Source organism: Armigeres subalbatus, chromosome 2 (assembly GCF_024139115.2).
Source record: "Armigeres subalbatus isolate Guangzhou_Male chromosome 2, GZ_Asu_2, whole genome shotgun sequence".
Classification (NCBI taxonomy): Eukaryota; Metazoa; Arthropoda; class Insecta; order Diptera; family Culicidae; genus Armigeres; species Armigeres subalbatus.
In genome coordinates, this window is record NC_085140.1 from 331,613,341 (window position 1) to 331,638,932 (window position 25,592).

A 25,592-nucleotide genomic window follows, 5' to 3' on the forward strand; every position below is an offset into this window, starting at 1 on the left:
AGGTTTAGGGTTCGTTGTGCCTTTTCGGACCAGCCAGTAATATCAAAGTAATCAAACGCATCACAATATGTAATTTAACGATTTCCAATTATTTATACTGGAGAAGTGCGCGCGACTTACCACAGTTCTACCGACGAAATCTGCTTGAATGAATTAAACCCATCGCCGTTCTCCCCTACATACGCCACTACGCATCAGAGGCAGCAGTCAGCACAACTGCATCAGCAGGCTTTGTGTTGCGTTGCTCTGGAGAGCATCGGAAAGAGAGTTTGCAGCGCAGTTTGTTGTTTCTTTTTTTCTGATCCCATTTCTCCCCCCTTGCCGGACACAGGCGAGGCGACCCATCATCAGCAGAAGAACGAAGGCACCTAAACTTTTTTATTCCTGCGCAACCCGCTCGGTTCACTCAGTTTCAGTTTCGTTTCGAAGCGTGCGACAATCGGTCGATTATAATTTGCGTTGATCGCGGTTTATTCATTAGTGCAGTGCCGTTTTAAAATTGTTATAATCCACACATCTGCTACCGGTTTTTAGCAGCAAAGTGCTTTGAATTTTAACTTGGTTAATTTTAAATTTCCGTTTTTAGTGGAGTTCTGTGTTCATTCCCAGTGTTTGTTTTAAATAAATATTCATTTTGGCGGTTTCAAAGGATTTTACAACGATTAGTGGTAAGCAAATAAACATTCGTTCGATTAGCTTGGGTTGGGTGTTTGAAACGTCTAAAATTGCTCTTTGTTGTCGCTCACTGGTGATCCCTGCGCAAGGGTCGAACAATGCCCGTCATGAAGCAGCGGTGGGGAGGGGACCCATCTTGTTTCAGATGGTTCTTTCTGCCTCTTTTCTGTGTTTATCAACCAACAACAAGAACCAGGCGTTTAACCAGCTTGTGAAGAGCAGATGGATTCATTTGGAAATGGAAAACAACAAAACAAGGCAGACTTTCGGGTATTTCGATACGTACATTTCATGTGTTTTCATGAGTAAAACTGTCTCTGATCCCTGATCAGTGATGAATATGTATACTATTGCCACCATTATGCTTAATTCCGGCAACGATGTTATCGATCATTTAGTATTTTGTCAATAATTCACTCCAGAGTAATGTGACCAGATAAATTTTGTGCGAGCGCGGGACAAAAAAAAGTTCATGGTTTAATATGTTTTAGTTATACGCTTAAATCGAATCTATCAATTTTTTATTTGTTATAAAGGCTTAGTTTGCTTACTGTTCGATAAACGACAACTCATTTTAGAAGTCAAAGCTTTCTTCAAACGTTCAAACAAAAGATATTTTAGTTACCAGATAAAGATTGTCGCTGTCCGGAACATCGTTTGCTGACGAGGATAGGGGAGCTAAATGTCAAAGAAGGAAAATCCAAACGATTTGACAGCTTGGTACCCAGCATGTTCCGGACAGCAGAACAAAGGGAACCGAAGCGACAATCTTTTTCTAGTAACTAAAATATATTTTGTTCAAACGTGTAAAGGTAGCTGCCATGGAACTTCGTATAATTTAGAAGTTTAGCGGTTCCCTGGCCGATATCTGCAAAACTGTTGCAACTATCGAATTGCAGTTAAATGACGTTCAGCTGTTGATCGTGTATAGTGTATAGAATTTTGTTAGAAATTTTTTTAAGCGATGATATCGAACCTCGAACATTATTTTCCAAACAACCTAAATAACTCTTTCTAAAATACCTAACAAAAGTATAATAACTTCCAAGATGCTGTGATTATGAATTAATTAGATCATATTTTTCTAAAAGTCTATTCTGGTTGAAGCTTTCGCCTTCAGGAATATGGTCCACGGTTTTTGTTTCAATTTATTTCCATACAGGTGAGACTAAATAGATATCTGCTCAGAATATCAAAAATTCCGTCCCATTTCAGATCACTTGCGATTCTGTAGGGAGAGCATCGTGCTTGAGTGTTACATGCAGAATCGCATCGTTCCGCTTATTCGCAAAAAAGGATTTCGCTCCAAAAAGCACCAGAACCCAATAAAAGCGTATTTTATGTTATCTATGGATTTATTTTCCATTGTTGTAAGCAAAGAAAGTTAAATTCGATTAATTCAACGAAGAATAATACGTAGAAATCAAGCAATGATGCAAACCGCGAGTCGAATCATGAACGATTCTCTGTGGGTCGGGTGGTGTTTGACTCACGCTTGATTTGAATTTTGGATGAGATTTAAGAATTTGAGTTTTTCCCAACAAAGTCGTCTTCTAACTGCTGTAGATTTGCCGCAAGATTTTGGCCCGCATGGCATTTAAATGGAGCAGAACTTTGAACGTTCTGTGTCGAAAACCAAGCAATTACGCAGCAGGAAATACATGGGAGCAATCTGTTTACAAGATTCCCAGGGTATAAAGCTTGGGTAAAAGAAACTATAGAGATAATTTAGTCTGAGTTACAGGAGAACATTTTAATCTTGATTTCTTTGATCCATGTGATTGCCTTACAAAACGTTAGTCTTAGTCAAAATTAATTTTCTTCAAATCTAATAATTGCTTTTAAATTACTAAGTAATAGCTAATAATGTATTCGATTTTTCTGTATTTCGCGGGACATTATCTAGAAATAAGTTGAATGCGGGACGTTTCGCGGGACGTATGGTCACATTACTCCAGAGGCTAAATTTCAAAATGAGTTGTATGGTGGAATTATAGTGCGAAGGTTTATCTACAACTCTGCCTAACAGTTCGTTGTATGAATTTCACTAATAACGGAGCTCTAGCTCCAGTAGCAGTAACTTATACTAAATGATTGCAATTTTATTATTATTTAGTATGTATAAGTTACTGCTACTAGCGCTAAACTGCCCCTCTTCGCATAAGCGTCCCATGTCAGTTATCTTCAAGTTGAGAAATATGTCGTTGAATTTTTGACGTAAACTACGTCTATGGGGAAGCCTCGGATACAGGGTGTAAAATGAAAATTTCCAAATTGGGGACCGTCACGAAATCATGTAAGATTTCAAACGGTAATAGCGACTTTATCTTTCGATGGATTTTCGAGATTTTGTTATTAATAGATTCGGGAACTTTCCACCAATGTGTATTAAAACTATTCATTATCAACGGCAAACTATTGAAAATGTTATTTCTTTCCAAACCGGGTGAAAAATTCAGAAATAATCAATCCCCAACACGGACATCAGATTGAAGTAAGGTACGGGCCTTTTGATCCACCATAAAAAGCCCCGTGTTTCGCGCGCGCGCGTCATTTTCATTCTGGATTTCATGGAAAGCGGACCAAGGCGTCCAGAAGCGGTCCCAGCGACAACGGCTGTGGTGGTGCGGATGAAATTTTTTTGTTCGATGGTGGTGGCGGTTGTGGCAACAGCAGCATCTTTACATCCGTGTTACAAGCAGCATTTTTGGATCTGGCAATTAACGGCGTGCGTAGAGCCAAATCATCAGATGGCTGTCGCGCAGTCCAGTAGTTGTTGTTGGTGAGGCACATCGGTGGGAATGAATCGGTTCTTCTCAGAACCACCATTATGTTTGGGAGGAAGGTTAAGTTGAAATAGTTTGTCTATAGTGCAACCGCTAGGAACTAGAAAATTTTTCAGTGAAATATTCTAGCGTGATTCTGAGCTCAATTATATAATGTTTGTCTAGCACCTAACTACTCTTCTTGCTGTGGACTTAATTTTCAACAATGATTCAGTGATTGATAAGTGATTGAGAAAGTTGATATAAGACGAACTTGTTTCATAGAACAAAGCATAATTGTTTGATATCGGTAGCGGAATCATAGCATTAGTGCCGGTCCGAGCGCGCGTCAGAAGGAGAAGCTGCAAATATGTATTCGCATGGATAGAAATAAAACCTTAAACAAATAGTAGGCTACCTACTAGAATTATAATCTTGAAAGAAATTTCATTTGACTGTTACTGCTATCCACGCGAATAATTTTCGGCAGCGTCTTTCTATAACACGCGCTCGTGATTCTGTTACCGATGGAAAACAATCTGCCATCACTAAGCAATTAAGTTTTACTTTGAACAAAATTCTTCTCGCCTACTACTTTCTCTGATGGTAGCCAATCGTTAGTACTTCAGACAAGAGAATTTAATATGAGCGCGAACGACCGCATGAACCACACCATCGATGAGTATAAAATTTCCGGTAGTAGCCAAAGCCGATGGTGGGACTACGATTTGCTTTTCGCGACAACTCGAACGAAATGGCTCGCACGCGCTGAAGAGCTGCTTTCTTGTAATCAATAAAGTTAAACCTATAACCACGCCCCTTTAGTGAGTGTGTGACGGGTACACAATATTTGCAGTCATACCGGACAACAAAGAGGCGTGACTAATGGGCCATCTTTATTGATGGTTCTTCTCAGGGCCTCCATTCTATACAAAGGAAGATTGAGGAGAGGCGATTTTTTTTCAAAGTGCAAATTAACCGCTTGGAGACGCCATAAAGTTGCCTGGCGTCCGTAGCAGAATCACGAGCGAGCGTCGGAGGGAGATGCTACAAATATGTATTCGCATGGATGGCTTCAGTGGCAGTCAAGTTTAATTCTTTCAAGATTCTTATTTGGTTTTGTTATTCCAGCCTATGGCGTGGGTCGTGTGGTCGTTAGTGATTCGAAATATGCATTATAGGGAATTAATCGATTCTTCTCAGGGCCACCATTTTAAACATAGGAAGATTGAGGCGAGACGAATTTGTTCAAAGTACGACGTCGTAGCAGAATTACGTTGCCGTTTGTAGCAGAATAACGAGCGCGTGTTGTAGAGAGCTGCTGCAAATATGTATTCTTGCACTGGCGCTAGATTCTTCATTTCACCAAACTGTTATACGTATTTTACGTCGGGCGGTCGTGTCTTGTACACAACCCTTTTGATTTTTAAAGGCTGGCTTGCAGGGCTAGATACCAAACCCCCTAAATTTCCGGACGATCATTCCTCTTTATTCCCGGTGAAACATGGTGCACAGTTTCACTTATGTAGAGTCCCTCGCTGGCACTCGGACGATGAACAACCGCCCTTATGGAGAACAGACGCTGTTGTGAGCCGCTCCTAACATGGATAACAGATGCTCAGTAAGATTTTCACCTCCGGATAGCAGCAAACCCCCTCTTCCCTGTTAGCATACGACCATAGTTCTTATCGGGATTGGTTACCCGATCTCCCCTTAGGTTGCTCGTATCCCGGCCAGCGTCACGAGGAGGTAGGGATAGGAGTTGCTGGTAAGAGGCTAAGGACCGCGAAATAGGGTCTATTTTATTCCTTCAGGTACGCGATGTACCAATGGTACGCTTTACCCAGCATTTGCCGCGCCATTTCTTCTTCTTCTTCTTCTTCTTATTGGCATTACATCCCCACACTGGGACAGAGCCGCCTCGTAGCTTAGTGTTCATTAAGCACTTCCACAGTTATTAACTACGAGGTTTCTAAGCCAGGTTACCATTTTTGCATTCGTATATCATGAGGCTAACACGATGATACTTTTATGCCCAGGGAAGTCGAGATAATTTCCAATCCGAAAATTGCCTAGACCGGCACCGGGAATCGAACCCAGCCACCCTCAGCATGGTCTTGCTTTGTAGCCGCGCATCTTACCGCAGGCTAGGGAGGGCCCCATTTATAGATTTAAATAGGAGGGCCGCGCCATTTATCGATTTAAATATTCATTTATTGAAGTTCTAACCGAAATTATGCCACCAAACGGCTTTCTTATTTTTGGTTATTACGCCAAGTAGTCAAAAACAACAATAATTGTGCACAATCTATTATTTAATCCATCAAAAGTTTCATACGAAATGGACTTTATGTTCGGCCATTTTTTTCTAATCTCAGCTCTGATGTTGAATGCTTTTTCAGCCCAAGTTAAAATTATCAACTGTATTTTGGCAATGAGTGTTCTAATATTGTTCAAAAAACTAAAATAGTGTGATTATTATCCGTTCATCTAATGTGCGAAAATAGGTAAGTCCATTCCAAAAACTACTTTATTGGGCAGAAGAAAAATCTCTTGCACCTCCTGCCTACTTAAGTGATTGCTAATAAACCGAGTCAAAGTGACTTTTCACGCAGGTTTATTGCGTTTATCAGTTGAAGAAGTTCATGAATCTTACGTAGGGTAAATGATCCAATAGTGGAGGAACTAAGCACGTTCCAACACTATTAATTTTCCTAGAATTAAACGAAATTTCACTTCGCTTACCTTGGATATATATGCAAAAGCATTCCCCATCTATTTTATTGGAAAAATGCTTCCGTCGCATGTATTCCATGTATTCCGTGAAAATTTAGTAAGGTATTTTCTAGATATTTACCAGTTTTTGAAGATAATCAATGCTGTTTTCACTTGCTTCGAATATTGACATATCGTTTTATCATTAGACGTAATGGGTTGCTGCGTCTGATTCGTAGATTTAACGCACACTGTACTACCGCAACTATAGGAACACCCACGACTATCGGATCGTTTGCCCTAATGTAAATAAAGTATGCTTGATACACTTTTTTAAAGAAGCATTGATAAATATCTCTCTACAAAACGATGTATTATTTTATTGTTGATTTTTTTCTATTAACTTGCGTGGTGAGCCAAAGTTACATCCAGGCCTAACATTACCTCCCGTTACCCTATCCATGCACAAAAGATCAAATGGTGGCTTCGGCATATCATATCTGCAAATTAGTTTAAAACTTTTAAACCTCAACAACACTGCAATCGATACACATTAACCATAGACATTGAGCTTTCATCCGGCGCAGCTACACTTCCAATCACCGACCATGTCTACTCCGCAAGCTCCGCAGTACCTAACGAACGATCGATTCACTTTTCTGGTTTTACCTTATAAAGCGCATTGAGAGTGCAAGACGGGCAAAAGTCAACGCACTTGCTGCATTTCTTCCTGTCTCCAGAGTGTGTGACGATGCGTCGCCCTCGTCGTCGCCAGTTCAAACAAGCAGCAAACGTGATAGTCAACCAATCTTTTCGCAACTTCCATTTGCAGCGATTGCTGATGATGTAGACTTTTCCTCCAATATTTGATTTATTCGTCTTTGTTACGTGACGAGTCAATCGGCTAAAGTGGCAGGCGACAGCTCGTTGCGTTGGTGCAGATCTTTCTTCGTGAGGAAATGTGCATCGATGAGTCATATTTGGATCACTTTTCCTTTCACGAATGCAGCAAACATGCAGTCCATCTTCGACGAGACAACCACGCCACCAAACCAATGGCAACAGCGAAGAAGTTGTAATCCAACGCCTTCCCTTTACAAGCGATTCGTTGCCTAGTAGGTAGTTTAAGTTAGGTGAGGAATAGGGCATCTGGTTTGACTGGTCTAGCTCTAGCGGCTTGGAAGATAAATACCTATATGTGACTATCTTAGTCTATCTTGAGCTTCGGTAAATGATCTTTCCTGAGTTCAGCCACCACAAAAGTCTTTCCTTGCAGATGCTTTACGGACATCAATACCGTTCGAGCGGATTGTTTTAATCTTGAGCGCTACATCAGGACTGAATTTCCATTTTTTTTCTCTCTTTGCAGACTATCGCCCGCCTTCAAACAGCCAGAAGTTTAAGGAAACTTGTTGAAAAAAATATATTGCATTTAGCGTGATTCCGCGTGGGTTGGCCAACTAAAGTGCCGTTGTGCCACATTAGAGCAGCAGCAGCAGCCACAACAGATCTGTGTACTTTGTGTCGTTTGAATTTGAATCCCGAGCTCATCGCCATGTCCGACGCAGTCCAGCAAGTTCAATCGGCTGAAGGTGAGTCAACAACAGTCAGTCACAGTCGATTACAATGCAATGAGAAATTGATTTCGCTCCAAGGCAACAAAGATGGAATGAGCACTTCAAAAAAGTAATTTGAGCAGCAATATCTGGAAGAAAAAGTTAACGTATTGGGGATTGCTTGACTTTTGTTGCAAATATTTATATTTAAGTTGAACGTTTCTTTTTATTGATTATCTACATTTTTCGCTGATTGTTCAACAGACATTACTCGTGAACCAATTTGGAAACTGGATTGGATTTGAAGTGTAATCAATTATTGCAAATGCTAGAGATATGTTTGACCTCAAATTCAAACAAGGAAACTTGAATGCTTTCACATTCAAAAAAATAATAATTGCTCCGTGGGTTTTAGCATTAGTGTCGTAGAGTAAATAGACTGTCTTCTTTCACTTGAATTCTTTCTCCCCACGGTAGCTGTAGAGTCCCATCAAATATTACACCTCGAATTATTTCAACAATAAAAAGCAATATTTGGCACATTATTATGTTTTCATTAGACTGCTATACATGGTTTTTACGACTACGCGGGTTTCACGGATTTTTCAGATTTGGCGCGGATTTGCTTAACAATTTTGAGGCTTAGGTAAAAGTTCAATAAATAAAATGCTGGATCCAAGTACTAATATTCGATGCAAGGTCTATTTACATTCTACATGGGGTTTTATTTTTGAATAGCAAAATGTTGTGAATGAAATTCACGTTTGTAGTCTATGTTCAAAAGAATTTTTGGATATTTTCTAGTCTTTATTGGATGTCATATATTAAACAAAATCTCGATTCTGAAATTCCTTTATGTTTTGAAAATTCACATAGTTGGTTTAGAAATGTTTTGGATTTTTTTTACGAATTCATCAAGGAGTTCCTTAGGGAATTCCATCGGAAAATCCTATGGAGATTTCTTCAGAAATATCTTAACAGGGCTAGTAGCGAGTTACTTTTTAGTGACTTGGTCACTATTTTAAGCCTATTTACTAAAAAGTCACTATCTGCATCCAAAGGTCACTAAAGATAGTGGGCGGCATAAAATTTGGGAGAGTATCTTGTAGGCGGCGTTCAGCAATGTGATTGCGCGGTAGTTGCTACAATCCAGCTTATCGCCCTTTTTGTAGATGGGACACATGACACCTTTCATCCACTCCTGTGGTAGAACCTCATCCTCCCAAACCTTGGTAATCAAGTCAATCTAGTCAGTGCCTCACAACCGTGTTTAAACAGCTCTCCTGGTAGCTGGTCAACTCCAGGGGCTCAACAGATTTCTTGCAGCGCTACGACGTCGAAGTTGCGGGGATGTAATTCATCGTAGGTTATCCTGTCGCAACCTGCGAAGCCTAGCGACTTGCAGTTCCATGTTCCAAGCTTCCAATCGTGATCCTTTATTCGTCGCCTAGACCGTTGCCGATTGTATTGAGTCGTACTATCTTCTAAAGCTTGAGTCATTTAATATTGGGACGCAAAAAAACTGATTTATTTCGGAGCCATATTATTGAAAAAAAAAAATTGGGTACTGAAAATAAAGCAATTAATTGCATATTATTCGGCAACTCGGCCGTACGAAAACCATTTTTTTGTTAAATATCTTGGCTGTGCATATGCACAGCATATGTTTCGAAATGGACAAATTGATATGAAATTTGCGAAAAAGAATCCACGTGTCTTGGAGGGACTCGAACCCTCAACCTCCTACTCTCTAGTAATCAAGTGTCGGTCTTTCACCGTCATTAGTCGTCTGAGTACACGCGACCGCTTACGTTAAGGCAATCAAACTCATCAAATGCTTTAGCCAAGCAAGCCTTTGGCACAGCAGAGTGCGATTGAATTCGCATTCTATACCGTCCCGCCCAGACAGTTCCTGGGGGGCATGGAGTGCGATCCTCTCGTTTAATAAACAATGTGCACTCGCTTGGCTGTGGGTATACAATAGTAAAGCACATGTGGAGATTGGACAAATCAAGTATCCGAAAGATATTCAATTTGCAAAAAAGAGAGCTAACCGCGGTGGAGGTTGGTACTCGGATTCTGATGGCTTTTCCGCAAACGTGACCTTTAAGTGGTCTTGTTGTGTAGGGGTTATATCACGCCTATCTAGAGAGTAGGAGGTTGAGGGTTCGAGTCCCTCCAAGACACGTGGATTCTTTTTCGCAAATTTCATATCAATTTGTCCATTTCGAAACATATGCTGTGCATATGCACAGCCAAGATATTTAACAAAAAAATGAAAATAAAGGTTATTTATTGATCTTTAAAGGAAAAATATCGAAAAAATTATTCCGATTTCGTTTTATGAAATTTCGAGCTTTTCTTCGAACACCATTCTTCATTTTTTAGACACTCTGTTGGATTACCTGAGCGGCCTTTTTTTCCACCATCTCTTCATCTCTGTCGCATCCTTAGACACCTTTCCACTCTCCTTCAACTTCTGCATGACAATTGCCCAATATTTCTTAATTGGGCGAAACTAAGGGCAGTTGGGTGGATTGACGTCCTTTTCGAAGAAATCCACCCTGTTATCTCGATACCACTTCAGCACTTCTCTGCTGTAATGACAGCTTGCCAAATCATGCCAAAACTTTACAGGTCCTTTGTGAGCTTTAATGTAAGGAAGAATACGCTTTTTAGACACTTCTGCTTGGGAATTCACAGTCTTGCTTGTCACGAAAACCTGGGATTTTTGTATGCAGCAGCAAACACCTTGTCATTAGTTTTCATTGCCATTAGTTTTCTTGCAAATTTATCGGCAAAAACTTGCTCGGGACATCACCTCGTCCAGTAGCTTTATAAAAAATTTGTCTGGGAAGCTGCACAAAATCCAATTTCAACGATTTTGCGATTTTTTAACCTGACCACGTCGTATTTTCGAAGGCGGTGTCCAAAATTAGCTTTACATTCGCGGCTTCCATTGTGAATAACTTTCTTCAAACAAAATGAATCGTGAAACACTAAAAGAGAAGAAATTTCACAACAAAATATTCCAGTTCCGACCACTAGGAGCACTACAGTAAAATAAACAGTGCGTCCCAATATTAAGTGACTCAAGCTTTATGTCGTTCGTAATGGTTGTTTTTAAAAGCGGCTTATTGGGCCTGCGCAAACCTCCTGTCTCGTCGGAGGGCCGTCGTGTCAGGGTTGTTTAGCGTCCCACCTAACACCAGGACTTGGCCTTGTGCGCTTTGAGCGGCACACGGTCGCTTTGGCGGAGCCTACTTGCGGATACATGCAGCTTTTTATAGAGGTTTAACAGGACCCACTGTCAAACCCCACCACATCCTAGGCAGGCGCCACAACTCGCAGATGGCCTGGGGAGTGATCGTCAAGCCCTTGGGCATAGTCCCTGCTGCCCCCATGACCATATGCAACGTGAAAATCAATTATGACGTTCTTTTTCATGTATGGAAGTTGTTATATGCGAAGTACTGTCCTCTAATAAAGAGTACAGATTTGAGGAGTATTGGAACCAATTTTATTTATTAAAATCCTAAATGGTTTCCGCTGATACTAAAGATAGTATGACGAGTGAGGTTACTCTACATCAGGGAGAATAATCGGCGATAATGCGAAGTCGATGACACTCATTACAATCATTTTTTTCTTCAATGGCTTCTTATTCAATGGCTCTACATTTCAACTTATGTGTTCTATTAGCTTTTCCTAAGTTATTCATTGAAAGCTTTTCTATGCCAGCCATAGCAACCCGGGCAGAAGCCTTGAATAGAATAACAAAACTTGATATGGACTTGATTGATTTTATTTTATTTTCCGAAGTGGCCTATGCGGTATATAAGAGTCTTCTCCATTCGGCTCGGTCCATGGCTACACGTCGCCAACCACGCAGTCTACGGAGGGTCCGCAAGTCATCTTCCACCTGATCGATCCACCTTGGCCGCTGCGCACCTCGCCTTCTTGTGACCGTCGGATCGTTGTCGAGAACCATTTTCACCGGGTTACTGTCCGACATTCTGGCTACGTGCCCGGCCCACCGCAGTCGTCTGATTTTCGCGGTGTGAACGATGGATGGTTCTACCAACAGCTGATGCAACTCGTGGTTCATTCGCCTCCTCCACGTACCGTCCGCCATCTGCACCCCACCATGGATGCTATGCAGCACTTTCCTTTCAAAAACTCCAAGTGCGCGTTGATCCTCCATGAGCATCGTCCAAGTCTCGTGTCCGTAGAGGACTACCGGTCTAATGAGCGTTTTGTAGATTTCCAGTTTGGTACGGCGGCGAACTCTATTCGATCGGAGCGTCTTGCGGAGTCCAAAGTACGTACGATTTCCAGACACTTGTCACCACCGATAGAAACTCGTGGTGGGTGGCTTACATTGACCTCTCTTGAGTCTCTTCCTATCATGTACTTCGTCTTCGACGTGTTGATGACTAGTCCAATCCGTTTAGCTTCGCTTTTCAGTCTGATGTAGGCCTCCTCCATCCTCTCACAGTTACGTGCCATGATATCAATGTTGTCGGCGAAACCAAATATCTGGACGGACTTCGTGAAAATCGTACCACTCGTGTCAATCCCTGCCCTTCGTATTACTTCCTCCAAAGCGATGTTGAATAGCAGACACAAAAGACCATCACCTTGCCGTAACCCTCTACGCGTTTCGAAGGGACTCGAGTATTCCCTGAAACTCGAACTACCCACATCACCCGATCCATCGTCGCCTTGATCAACCGTATCAGTTTATCCGGAAATCCGTTTTCGTGCATTAGCTGCCATAGCTGGTCCCGATCGATTGTATCATATGCGGCTTTGAAGTCGATAAACAGATGATGTGTGGGCACGTTTTATTCGCGGCATTTCTGCAATACCTGACGTATGGCGAACACCTGGTCTGTGGTAGAGCGTTCACCCAGAAATCCCGCCTGGTACTGCCCCACGAACTCTCTTGCAATTGGTGTTAGTCGACGGCATAAAATTTGGGAGAGTACCTTGTAGGCGGCGTTCAGCAATGTGATTGCGCGGTAGTTGCTACAATCCAGCTTATCGCCCTTTTTATAGATGGGACTTTCTTCTTTTTTTATTCCATACTTTATTTGTTAGGCACTCTGTGTTTCTTAACCGCTACTGTCCGGTGATCTACTGTGGTACTCTGCTGTACAAAATCCACACAGAATCTTTTTAGACATTCATTATTGTTATCATTGCCGGGTCCAGCTCATCGTGAGTCCATTGTGTCCATTTGTCCATATCGTGTATCCAATTGCTCGTTGCATTGTTTTGTTTCCATTTATCCGGGTAACGTTGGAGAAATGCCTCCGAGAAGAACAATTTTGTTAGTCGTCATCGGGCCAGCCGTGTCGGTGAGATGCCACCGTTTGGATTGCACCTCCAGCGACTGACAAGGATTTGGTGAAAGGGCTGGGAATCGAGCCCATGACCGTCCGCTTATAAGGCGAACGTGTAGCCAACTACGCTACAGGAACAGGACCCCAACGGAAACATCTTATTTTAAACATTTATTTATAAATTTGATTTCTACTAATTTTAGAGTGCTTGTGAGTCCAAATACTGTCCCTGTCTGGGAATTAAATAATTAGATCATTCTGCCATTTTTATACAAGCTGCAGTTTTGCGGAAAACTTCGAGTTCATATTAAATATTATTACCACAATGCCGTAGAACTTGCATCAAAATCGTTGTTAAAATTATAAACATTTTGTGTAATAACAACAGTAAAGCTATGTCCATTTAGAATCCGGAATCATTTATTGTATTGTAGCGGCACGGAAAGTGACCGCTGCAAGAATTCTTTTATTGCGGTTTGTCTACCTAGGCGCCCACTTGCTGTGGTATAAATTTCACGAAGTTTCGTGCAGCGTGTCAAAAATTATTCCAGGAAGCCGAAAGGAGAGAAAAAAGTCTGCACACCCACGTTGATAATCCTGCTCATCGACGATGGAACCTACGTCAAAATGGATTTCGGACAGCTTCCTAGCCAAAAATTCTACATGGTGATGGCACGAGGAGTAGTTCCTGCGAAGTTTATGTTTGAGTTTAGGACAAACTTGCAAAAAAAACGGATGTTTTTGGCAAGGGATATGCAACTGTGGGGCAAAGACCTAAGTGTTTGTGACGAATAAGACGATGGACTCGAAGCTGTACAAGGAGGAATGTCTCAAAAACCGCGGTCTACCTTCCATTAAGCCCATAAAGGTCCCGTGAAGCTTTGACCAGATTTGGCGAGTTGCCACTACAGCCGGGAAGTCATCCAGTGGTACCGCGATAATAACGAAGATTTCATCGATAAAAACATAAATCCACGCAACTACCCACAGCTCCGGCCCATCGAGACATTTTAGGCAGTAATGAAGCGGAAGTTTAAGAAAAGTGGAAAAAGTGGGAAAATAGCTCGGGACGCGACTCAGATGACCAAAATGTGGAACAACAATGCCAAGGAAGTTGACTCCAGAGGTGTGCAACTTTTGATAAGAGGAATAAAGAAGAAGGTGCAAATTTTCACTAGAAACAAGAAGAAATTATTTGTATCATTAATTTTTCCTTAAAGTACAGTGAATTACCCTTGTTTTGATGTATTAACCTTCTTTGTACGTCATCCCGTTACCGAGACACCTATTTTTTATTATTTTTTTTTTTTTAACTAGTTTTATTTGCTAATTATCTAATACATGCATTCATCTCTTAGACTAGGTGTTCCGTGTTTTCTTAACACTATCATCCTTATTTGCTATGTTTCATTTTTAGTTATTATGATTACATTTCAATTGCCTCTGGCAGTTAGGATTTTTCCTTTGGTTGAATTGAACCATGTAGGAATTACAATGTTTTCAACTTAAACTAATCTTAACCTATTTTATACTAAGGGTACAAGGAGCTAATCATTGCAATAGAAGATTGCAACGATTTTTGTCTAAAATTGGAAATTATTTTATTGGACATTTATTGCAATGTCTCAATATTAAAAATTCTATGAAATTCATTGGTACTATACCGCGGAGGCAACTTCAGAATCATTTCCAAAATTTTATTTTGAATCCTCTGAAGTGCCTCATATCTGGTATTGCAGCAACTAGTCCATATTGGTATAGCATACAACATGGCTGGCGTAAATTTTTTTTTTAAATCAAAAATTTGTTCTTAAGACAGAGTTTTGATTTTCTGTTTATAAGTGTCTACACTTAATATATTTGTTACTTTTTGCTTGAATGCCTTCAATGTGATTTTAAAAAGTTAATTTTGATCTAGCAGAAATCCTAAATATTTAGCTTCGCTAGACCAATTAATTGGAACCCCATTCATAGTGACAATATGTCTGCTAGAAGGTTTCAAATAAGAAGCTCTCGGCTTATGTGGGAAAATTATAAGCTGAGTTTTGGAAGCATTCGGGAAATTTTCCATTTTGCAAGTAAGTGGAGAAAATATCCAAACTTTTTTGCAATCTACTACAAATGACACGAAGGCTACGCCCTTTGGCTGAGAGACCTGTGTCATCTGCGAACAAAGATTTTTGACACCCTGGTGGTAAATCAGGTAAGTCAGAAGTAAAAATGTTATACAAAATGGGCCCCAGTATGCTGCCTTGGGGGACACCAGCCCTTACAGGTAATCTATCAGATTTAGAATTCTGATAGTTTACCTGCAGTGAGCGATCTGGGCCCTGTAGCATAATCAGACTAATAATATTAGCTACAAGTTACAAGTTACAAGTCGGAAAATTACAAGTACTTGTAATTTGTGTTGCATAAAAGTGATTCGCCAACTAATAATATTAGTACTTGTATTATTAGTGAGGTTGAAATTACAAGTCTGTCAGGTTCATTTACCTGTCAAAATTCATCCGACAGTTCACTGTCAATGCGGCGATAAATGATTTGTTTATGTTTTTTGCAAGTTTGTGCATAGAATACTGGGATAGGTATACACGGAACACGAATTTATTATAGTTCTCTCTTTAATTTATTGATTCCGTGGTTAAATCCGGTTTCGTGGTATTGGCATTTTTTACAAAGAAAAAGTATTGCACACTGGAGTGATTTTTACGTGGTTTTTATAGGGGGATTTTGGGATTGACATGGGTTTTAATGATAATGATATGGAAATGCTAATATCATCTTCCAAACTTGGACGTACATGTTCATGATAGCATTAGAGGCGAAAGTATAGAATTGATAGTTCCGTTAGGATACGGCAGCCATGAAGAATGTTTTTATAGAAGTCGATTTGAAAGCGAGCGGAGGGCAATATTTGTTATGGCACATATCACACGACCTTCCTTTTGCCAAGCTCCCGTATGAAGGGGACCAAATTTCTAATATGACGACCTTCTGATGTCATATTAGAAATTTGGAGACAGTACTCGTCGATAGCAAATCCTTCCGCACGCGATTTCTTAACAGATAAATCATCTCAAAATACTTACTGATGATAAATTCGCTTCCAATTTTATTTAAAATTTAAGTAGTTTTTCCTTCCATGATTGGACATGCATGGCAAATCCCAAGATTGTTAAGTACAACAACCCACATTCGAGTTAAATAAAGTCAACTTAACCCTTAAATGCGCAATGTTGTTTTAAAACAGCAAACCTAAAATGCCTTTAATGTTAATAATTTCAATGGTTATTTACGTTAAAAATATTTCCGACGATTTCTAAAAAAATCGCTGTGCGCCTTCAAGGGTTAAGGTAAACTAAAGTTACTAAACTCTGCTTTGGTTAATATGTTTTTACGTGGATTGGTAAATTACGTGTTAGAAGAGTCCTTTTTCACAAATTTGTGTAATTGGGCCAAAGTACGGTTTTAAGCGAAAACAACCCACTTTTGAGAAGTTGATGCCGCACCATTTGAATACTTGATGTCAGCATTTGTGGTTCCTCCATCAGAGTTATCCAAAAAACATCATAATTCTCAGTTTTGTATTGGAATGAGAATGGTATGGTAATGTAAACCGCTTTGAATAAAAGTTTCTTTCTTTGTTAAGTCGTTAAAAACAATAAAACGATGTAGGGGGAAAGACGGCTTTGGCAGGTTTTGTTCTATTATAGGCAGGGGGGTTTTTGTCGACCAAATTTTATGAAATTTGGCCACAATATTCTTTGATATGCAAAGAATGTTTAGGCCAAATTTGAGCCTAGTCAGTCATAAAAAAACCCCCTGCCAATAATAGAACAAAACCTGCCAAAGCCGTCATTCCCCCTATATTTACTTTGCACAGCTGAAATAATAAAATAAAAACTACTTGTAAATTAAATAACCACAGAGTCCACAAGCCAACGCTAATAATTTGTACTTGTATTTTCTTTATGCAACATTTACTTGTAAATTCTGCTAATATTATTAGTGCGCTTTACTTGTAATATTAGACTTGTAAATTAATACTTGTAGAATTATTATGCAACAGAAAACTACAAGTTACAAGCTACTCTACTAATATTATTAGTATAATTGATTATGCTACAGGCCCCTGATAAATAATTTTGGATCAGTTTAATGATGTACAGAGGAAAATTAAAATTCATCAATTTTACAATCAAACCTTCATGCCAAACACTGTCAAATGCTTTCTCTATATCAAGAAGAGCAACTCCAGTCGAATATCCTTCAGATTTGTTGAGCCGAATTAAGTTCGTAACTCTTAATAACTGATGAGTGGTTGAATGCCCATGGCGAAAACCAAATTGCTCATCAGCAAAAATAGAATTGTCATTAATATGAACCATCATTCTATTTAAAATAATCTTTTCAAACAGTTTGCTTATTGAAGAAAGCAAACTGATTGGGCGATAACTAGAAGCCTCAGCTGGATTTTTGTCCGGCTTCAAAATTGGAACAACTTTGGCGTTTTTCCATTTATCTGGGAAGTATGCCAATTGAAAACATTTGTTAAATAAATTAACCAAAAAGGATAAAGAGCTCTCAGGAAGTTTTTTGATAAGTATGTAGAAAATACCATCATCACCCGGAGCTTTCATATTTTTAAATTTTCTAGTAATAGATCTCACTTCATCCAAATTAGTTCCTAACGAAGGGTCAAAAACATTATCTTGGTTGAGAATGTCTTCGAAGCCTCGTGTAACCTGATCCTCAATTGGACTAGTGAGACCTAGACTAAAATTATGGGCACTCTCGAACTGCTGAGCAAGTTTTTGAGCCTTTTCGCCATTTGTTAATAAAATTTTATTTCCCTCTTTAAGCGCTGGAATTGGCTTTTGAGGTTTTTTAAGAATTTTCGTTAATTTCCAAAAGGGTTTCGAACTGGGATCCAACTTCGAGACATTATTCTCAAAGTTGGTATTTCTCAGAATAGCGAAACGTTTTTTAATTTCATTTGCAAATCTCGCCAAATAACTTTCAACGCGGGATCGCGAGTTCTTTGGTATTGCCTTCGCCTCACATTTTTAAGACGGATCAGTAGCTGAAGATCGTCGTCAATAATAATGGAGTTGAATTTAATTTCACATTTCGGAATTGCAATGCCTCTGGCGTCAACAATTAAATGTGTCAAAGATACATTTGAACATTAGTCCATGAACGGTGTTTGGGATTGAAGTCACCAGTTACGAAGAATTTTGATTTGTTGCGAGTCAGAATTTGAAGATCAGCTTTTAACAAATTCTTTTGCTGCCCATTGCATTGAAAAGGCAAATAGGCTGCAATGAAGGAAAATTGACCAAAATTTGTTTCAACAGAAACTCCCAAGGTTTCAAAAACTTTGGTTTCAAACGAAGAAAATAATTTATGTTTGATACGTCTATTAATGACAATGGCGACCCCACCACAGGCGCTGTCAAGACGATCATTTCTGTAGATAAAATAATTAGGATCTCTTTTAATGGAGAGTCCGGGCTTTAAATAAGTTTCTGTTATAATGGCAATATGCACATTATGAACTTTTAGGAAGTTGAGTAATTCATCTTCCTTACCCTTTAGAGAGCGGGCATTCCAATTTAGAACTTTCACACAATTATTTGGATCCATTGAAACGGAGTCCGATAACAATTTTTTGTGTGTACTTTATACCAACCTGAACAGCTTCAGGAATGGTATTTGCTTTGAACATTGCAGCAATCATGTGATGCAATTGTTCAGTTAAAAAATCAAAATCGGAAGCAGTCAGCTACCTGAATCGGCAACATGACCGTTATTTTCCGTTGGGACATGGGTATAAACCTCATTTTGAGAAGAGAAATTTTGTCTACCAGCAGCGATGTTTGCATACGTAGGTACATTGGAAAAATTGGAATTTACTGAAGTGCTTGCTATCCGTTGACGAGCGGCAAAATTTGTTTGTGAATTGTGGTGGGTATGAATTGCTCGACCGGTAACCGGTTTCGAAATTTGAGCGTTTGAAAAATTTCTACCCGTCGAATCTGGGATCCGATTGGAATTTCCCGTCAATTTTGCACGGGAATTCAAAACTTTTTGGCGTGAAGGGCATTCCCAGAAATTGGATTTATGATTGCCCCCACAATTTGCACATTTAAATTTATTGAATCTTCTCTCACAGGACATGCGTCCTTGGCGTGAGAGGTTCCACCACAAATCATGCATTTAGCATCCATGTGACAATGTTTGGTTCCATGACCCCACTTTTGGCATTTACGGCACTGGGTGGGGTTTTGAATTTCCCCAGGCCTGCGGAAATGTTCCCATGTAACACGGACATGAGACATAATACAGGCCTTTTCCAAACTTTTCATATTATTTAGTTCACTTTTGTTAAAATGAACTAAATAAAATTCTTGAGAAATGCCCCTCTGGGAAGTACCAGAGTGGGATTTCTTTTTCATCTTAATTACTTGGACTGGTGAAAATCCAAGTAATTGAGAAATTTCAATTTTAATCTCATCCAGTGATTTATCATCACTGGGAAGACCTTTCAAGACGACTTTGAACAATCGCTCAGTTTTGTCGTCGTATGTGAAGAATTTATGGCGCTTCTCAGTTAAATACTGAAGAAGACGTTTGCGATCGTCAAAGGATCCCGGCAAAACGCGGCAGTCACCCTTCCTAGCAATCTGAAATGAAACCTTGATCCCCTGAAGGTTACTCAAAATCTCATTCCGGAAGCCAGAAAACTCGGCAACAGATACCACAATTGGCGGAATCCTTTGCTTTTTCGCATGAATCGAATCACCTGGGCTAGATGTAGATTCGATTTGCTCCATTTCATCATTAATAAAATCGAACTGATTGCTCAGTTCGATAGGAGAAGAATTATTTTCAATGCGTTAGAAGGAATATCTGAAATTTCCAGCTTCCTTCTATTTTTTGGGACGGTCTTGAAACCTTGTTTCTTCTAAGAAAGGGGAGAATTCAGAGACTCACCCTTCCTCTTGTTTTTATTAATGCTCATGCCTGAGCGTGGATACCCGACCTTCTAAGAGGTTTTTCCCAGAACGGTGTCCCTGCAGGATTACCACCGCTTGTCGGAATTTTACTTCCGCAAACGGGTCCAACGTAAAACGAAGGCACGGGTCCTTGCAAAGATCGTAACGGGATCAGTGGGTACAAATAGCGCTAAGAAGCACCGTTGAAATTAAAATAGCTTCGGGTAGTATTAAAAACTTCCTTCCGCAAAGAGAGAAAGAACCGCACAGCACGAAAGCACGATGAGGTCTGAGATGTTTTTATTATTCCGGATTCTAAATGGACATAGCTTTACCTGTTCTCCTGAAGCCGGGACATTTACGTACTATAAGATTCCGGCCAAACCAGTGGCCTCTTGTTAAGTTTATTAATCCTCTCCTTAGTTACGGTAAAGCTGAGAGTGACTAGGAATAGTAATCCTCATGTTTTATTAATTTTCCTGATTTTGATAACATTCCAGATTTCAAACGAAAAACATGAGTATCACTAGTGTTCAATCTATGGATTACACCATAACATTGACAATGTAATTTACACTTTATTGCAACTAGAAGTCACTATTTTGTCATTTATCGCTACCAGCTCTGCCTTAAGGAAATTCTTTCAGAAATTCCTGTTGGTGTTAAACTTAATTTCAAAACAATAAAAAAAAACTTTAGCTTTAGAACACTCTCCAGAAAATCTTTGAGAACTTCCTACAGGAAATGTACATTGAGGAAATATTTAGTACATTCCCCAGTCAGCTGAAAGAGTTTTTCAGAAAATTCTTTTGAAGTTTTTCTGGAATTTCTTGGAAAATCCCTTTAGGGAATCTTTAACTATTTCGTTGAAAATTCCATCAAAAAATTCTTTCAAACTCGTGCTTGTTTTCAAAATATGAAAAAAAAATTCCATGGTTTCACTTGATACGGAGGAAATATTCACAAAGCAATTTAAAAATAATCAATGTTTCCCCGAATAACGGTACCACAGTTATTTGTTGGAAGCTTTTCTATGCCTATCATTGCTTGAATGCGTATCTTGTGTGGCATGCACAACCATGTCCAGGAAGTCGAGTATGTTTCTCACCCGAGAACATCGTTGACCGAATCGAGAATCGAACTGGCCTTTCCCGGGAGACCCTAGTCCTGCACTTGATTTCATCATTATTTATGTAGTAGGTATAAACATCTGTAAAATCAAACTAGGAATTCCAGGCATATATAGTCCTTCCTGAAACTTAAAACTTTTCACCTTCCGTAGTCCATAGATTTCCATAAAACGTGCCTTGAAAGTTGTGATTTTATTACTCATATGGATCACGATATTCTGTTAATGCCAATACACCCGGATAAAAAATATGATTAAAATATCATAAATTTTACTGTTACATCACCAATCAAAACATAGTAGTTACCATTGAATGTAATGGAATTTCAACAATTAAATCACATCAGAAATAATGGTTTTCCACGATAAAATGAATAGTAAATGGGACTTTTACAATAAAAAAGGGGGGTTGTTATGTATCTTTACAATAAAAAAATCGAAAATTTTCCATACAAAATTCAGAGCAAAACAATTGATTTAACGGTTCTTTAATGGGATGAATTCGAAGGACAAAACCATAGAAAACAATGTGTTTCAAATGTTTTCTATAACGTTTTTTATTGTTTTACAGTAAAAATACAATACGTTTTGGAATACATTTCACACTAATATAAAGAGCCCCGCACATAGGATACGTTTGCGTTGCGTTTGACACATTTCCCATGGGAAAACTGTCAAACGCAACGCAAACGTATGCTATGTGCGGGGCTCTTAACAATAGAAATTCAATACAATTAATTGTTTTACGGTTTATTTTATTACTTTGATTTGAAATTTAATTCGAATTTTAGATTTAGATATTTTATTCTATTGTTGAGCGCTCTTCATAGCTTCTCATTGGCCATGCCGTAATGCTACGTTTAGACAAGGCAATTAAATTGAGCAAGTCGCTTGAATCGAACGCGAACTGAACGTGTAAACACCCTAATTCAATTCACTTGAACGAAAAAAAAAGTTGAACATGTTCAACTTTTGGCAAGTCAATTGAATTCAACTGAGTTGTTCAATTCACTTGCCCTGTCAAAACGTAGCATAATGCAACAACTCAGTTGAATTCAATTGACTTGCCAAAAGTTGAACATGTTCAACTTTTTTTTTTCGTTCAAGTGATTTGAATTAAGGTGTTTACACGTTCAATTCGCGTTCGATTCAAGCGACTTGCTCAATTCACTTGCCTTGTCTAAACGTAGCATAAGTGTTGCTGCTTCGCCTCCGCCTCCGAAGAGGCGAAGAATGAACCATGAGCTCGCCCAACTCTACGGCGAACCCAGTATCCAGAAGGTAGCTAAAGCCGGAAGGGTACGATGGGCAGGACATGTTGCAAGAATGCCGGACAGCAACCCTGCAAAGATGGTGTTCGCATCCGATCCGGCAGGTACGAGACGGCGTGGAGCGCGGCGAGCGAGATGGGCAGACCAGGTGCAGAACGACTTGGCGAGCGTGGGGCGTATCCGAGGATGGAGAGATGCGGCCTCGAACCGTGCATTGTGGCGTCAAATTGTTGATTCAGTGTTATCTGTTTAGATGTTAACTAAATAAATGAAAAATGAAATGAAGTGTTGCTGCTGGTGAAGAGTGGTGATGTTCGTATATGGCGGCGCTGATTGTGGCCGCTGTCTTTCGGCATCCTTTCCAATTAACCATGCTTTAGAACTTCCGTGGAGATGCGCCTGTGGATGATGAACATTATAAAAGAATGTCAATGTTCTTCGAGAGTACATAGAAAATATAAAGAAAAGTTACCTTTATCAGCGGTTGGTATGACGGCTGTTTCCAGTGAGCTTCATAGTTCTGAAAGAAACAAGTCAAACAAAATATTAACTAAAACGTCAGATTTGCTTTGGCGATAACAATCAAAAACCCCCCCGGGAAGCGTTTTATAGATTTCCCCGCATGGTCATTTAATTGAAATCTTCAGGTGCTAACAACACTTACAAGTACTAACCACCATTACAAGGCACAGCAGCCAATGATCCATTAGTCAACCACTATCAGAATTTAAAAGAGCAGGAAGCAACGAAGAGTCCTGCACTTTGACTGTTCGATTTTTTTATTTTTCCCTAGCCGCAAACAAAACATTACACGCTTAAATGGAATTAGTTTTCCACTGAATAAAAAAAAAATTAAAAAAACTTATTTTTTTATTAATTTTAATTGTTGTAGAAATACGGTATTTTAAGATCTGCAATATAATTTATATATAAAAAACCAAAATAAATATTTTTTTTTTTTTTATTGTTATTGTCTTCATTATAATAAATACTTCAAAAATTAATTTAATTCAGATTCTAATCTTTTAAAATTGATTTTTGGTGAACAAAATGGACTAATTTAAAAATTTGGTCAAAAGTTTAATTAACATAAGCGAACCATAATAATATTATAAAATGTATTGGTGACATTTGGATTTATTGTTCTTTTGAGGTAAATACAATATAGATGTTTTTCAACCGTAGATAATCTACATTAAACGAACAGTCGATTGTATTGTTTACCATTCAATCTATAATATTCCAATGGATTAAACCATACAAGGTACTGTAAATTTTTATCCGGGCATTTTATTTCGCATTTAGTGCTTTAGTTCACCCCACCATTTCGAGTTACAACATTTTCCGTGTACTTTAGAGCAATGCTCTTCTGTATACATAGGGGGAAAGACGGCTTTGGCAGGTTTTGTTCTATTATTGGCAGGGGGTTTTTGTCGACCAAATTTTATGAAATTTAGCCACAATATTCTTTGATATGCAAAGAATGTTTAGGCCAAATTTGAGCCTAGTCGGTCAAAGCCGTCATTCCCCCTACTAAGAGTAATGTTAAAAACGTTCACATATGTTTATAGATTAACGATAATCTGATGACTTTTAACTATCTTACTGGAAAATTGAAAGATTAACAACTTATACTAAGCGATATTGTCTCTTCCATTAATCATCTAGCCACGTTTGTCTATTGAGAGGAAGGCCCCATTCCAACCAGCTTTGAATATTTACCTCAACATAATAAGATTTTATCGAATCAATTAAAATCTTCTAAACCGAAAATAACTTCATCTATGTGGTTGGTTTGGTCGTCGCTCATGCTTCGTGGCCTGGCCTTGGCAGATAGCTATTTGTTGCTGTTCGCTCATTCCGTAAAGCATCGTCAGGTTTGTGCATGGTTGGTCGGGCCGGTGCGGTGCCTGTTGACAACGGTTACGGCTTATCCGGATGGGGAACGGTTCGTTCCAGAGCAGGAGTAATCCAGCCAACCGGGCGATGAAGTGATAATGAAAGAAATAAATGAATTAAAGGGCTGATTGTCTAATGGTTCCGAGAGCGCTTTTACGGCGCCGAAGGGTGGTGGTCCCATTTTTCATGTGGGAAATTTATTATGAATGTTCGAAGGGTGAAATTCGGGCGGAGGAAGTTTGTTCCTTCGATGAGAAAGTGGGACTATTTCGGGGAAACTTAATTAGGTTTGTTGTATTGGGTTTATTGGGGAAACGTGTGAAGCTACAGACTAGTGCGCTATACGATTAGTGGGGGATGCACACTGGTTCAGAAGCCCCCAAAACGTGCGTTTTTTAGTATTCGACCTGAAAACTACATTTTAGAGTCATGATGTCTTCAGAAGAGTTGAAGGCTATTTCTTGGGCTTTCTTTTGATAAGAAAATATCAATGATCTATCCACCTTGAAGGGCGGTATGGAATAAAAAAATTACGCAGATGTACAAAAGCAGTGGTTGTTCTCTGCAATGTTATAAAGAATGTGAATTGGAACATCTTTTCTGAAGACACAATATTGGACTAACGGTTTTGTAAGGAATTAGAGCACGTTTTGTATGAATGACCCCCAAAAAATCATATTTTGAGCATAACTTTTTAGAAAATGGTTTTAGCACTATGGTTTATTCTAGAAAGTTGTGCATAATGACAAAAAACATGTTTGTCTAGAAGACTACTTTGATCTATCTTGAAACCTGTCAAAGTTATTAAGGAATCTTTAGAAAAAATAGTAAATTTTCACATCAACACACCATGAAAAGCGGCAAGAGGCGGCAAGCCAAACAGCCACCATCTGAAGGATTCGGTTTTAAGCTACCGAATGCACAATGTTTTGTTTTGTTCCGTCGTGTTTCACTATTGTTTTGAATCAACTTAAAATAGTCCTTAATGTACGTTTTTCAGTACAACTGTTACGTAACCAATTAAAAAGTGGCTAACATGATTGGTTATTTATTGCATAGTAACAATCTCCATCAAGACGATACAGCCACATTTAAGCCGAATGGCTGTCATTTGTTGAGATTGTAACCATGCAATAAATAACTAATCATGTTAGCCACTTTTTAATGAATCGCCTGCTTTAAGCGTGCTTACAGCGGCACACTAAGAGTTAACTTTCCGAAATCAATGTGGCG

General features: G+C 39.2%; 1 protein-coding gene across 1 annotated transcript in view; it reads left to right on the forward strand.

Moving 5' to 3' along the window:
* The first annotated feature begins 402 nt into the window (after window positions 1-402).
* The window catches only part of LOC134212758 (stathmin), a 208,089-nt gene continuing 182,899 nt past the window's right edge, over window positions 403-25,592 (forward strand). The window contains exons 1-2 of the mRNA XM_062690896.1: window positions 403-668; window positions 7,525-7,747. Of these exons, the coding sequence (XP_062546880.1) occupies window positions 7,711-7,747 (37 nt within the window). The 5' untranslated portion in view covers window positions 403-668; window positions 7,525-7,710. The remainder of the gene's footprint in view (window positions 669-7,524; window positions 7,748-25,592) is intronic.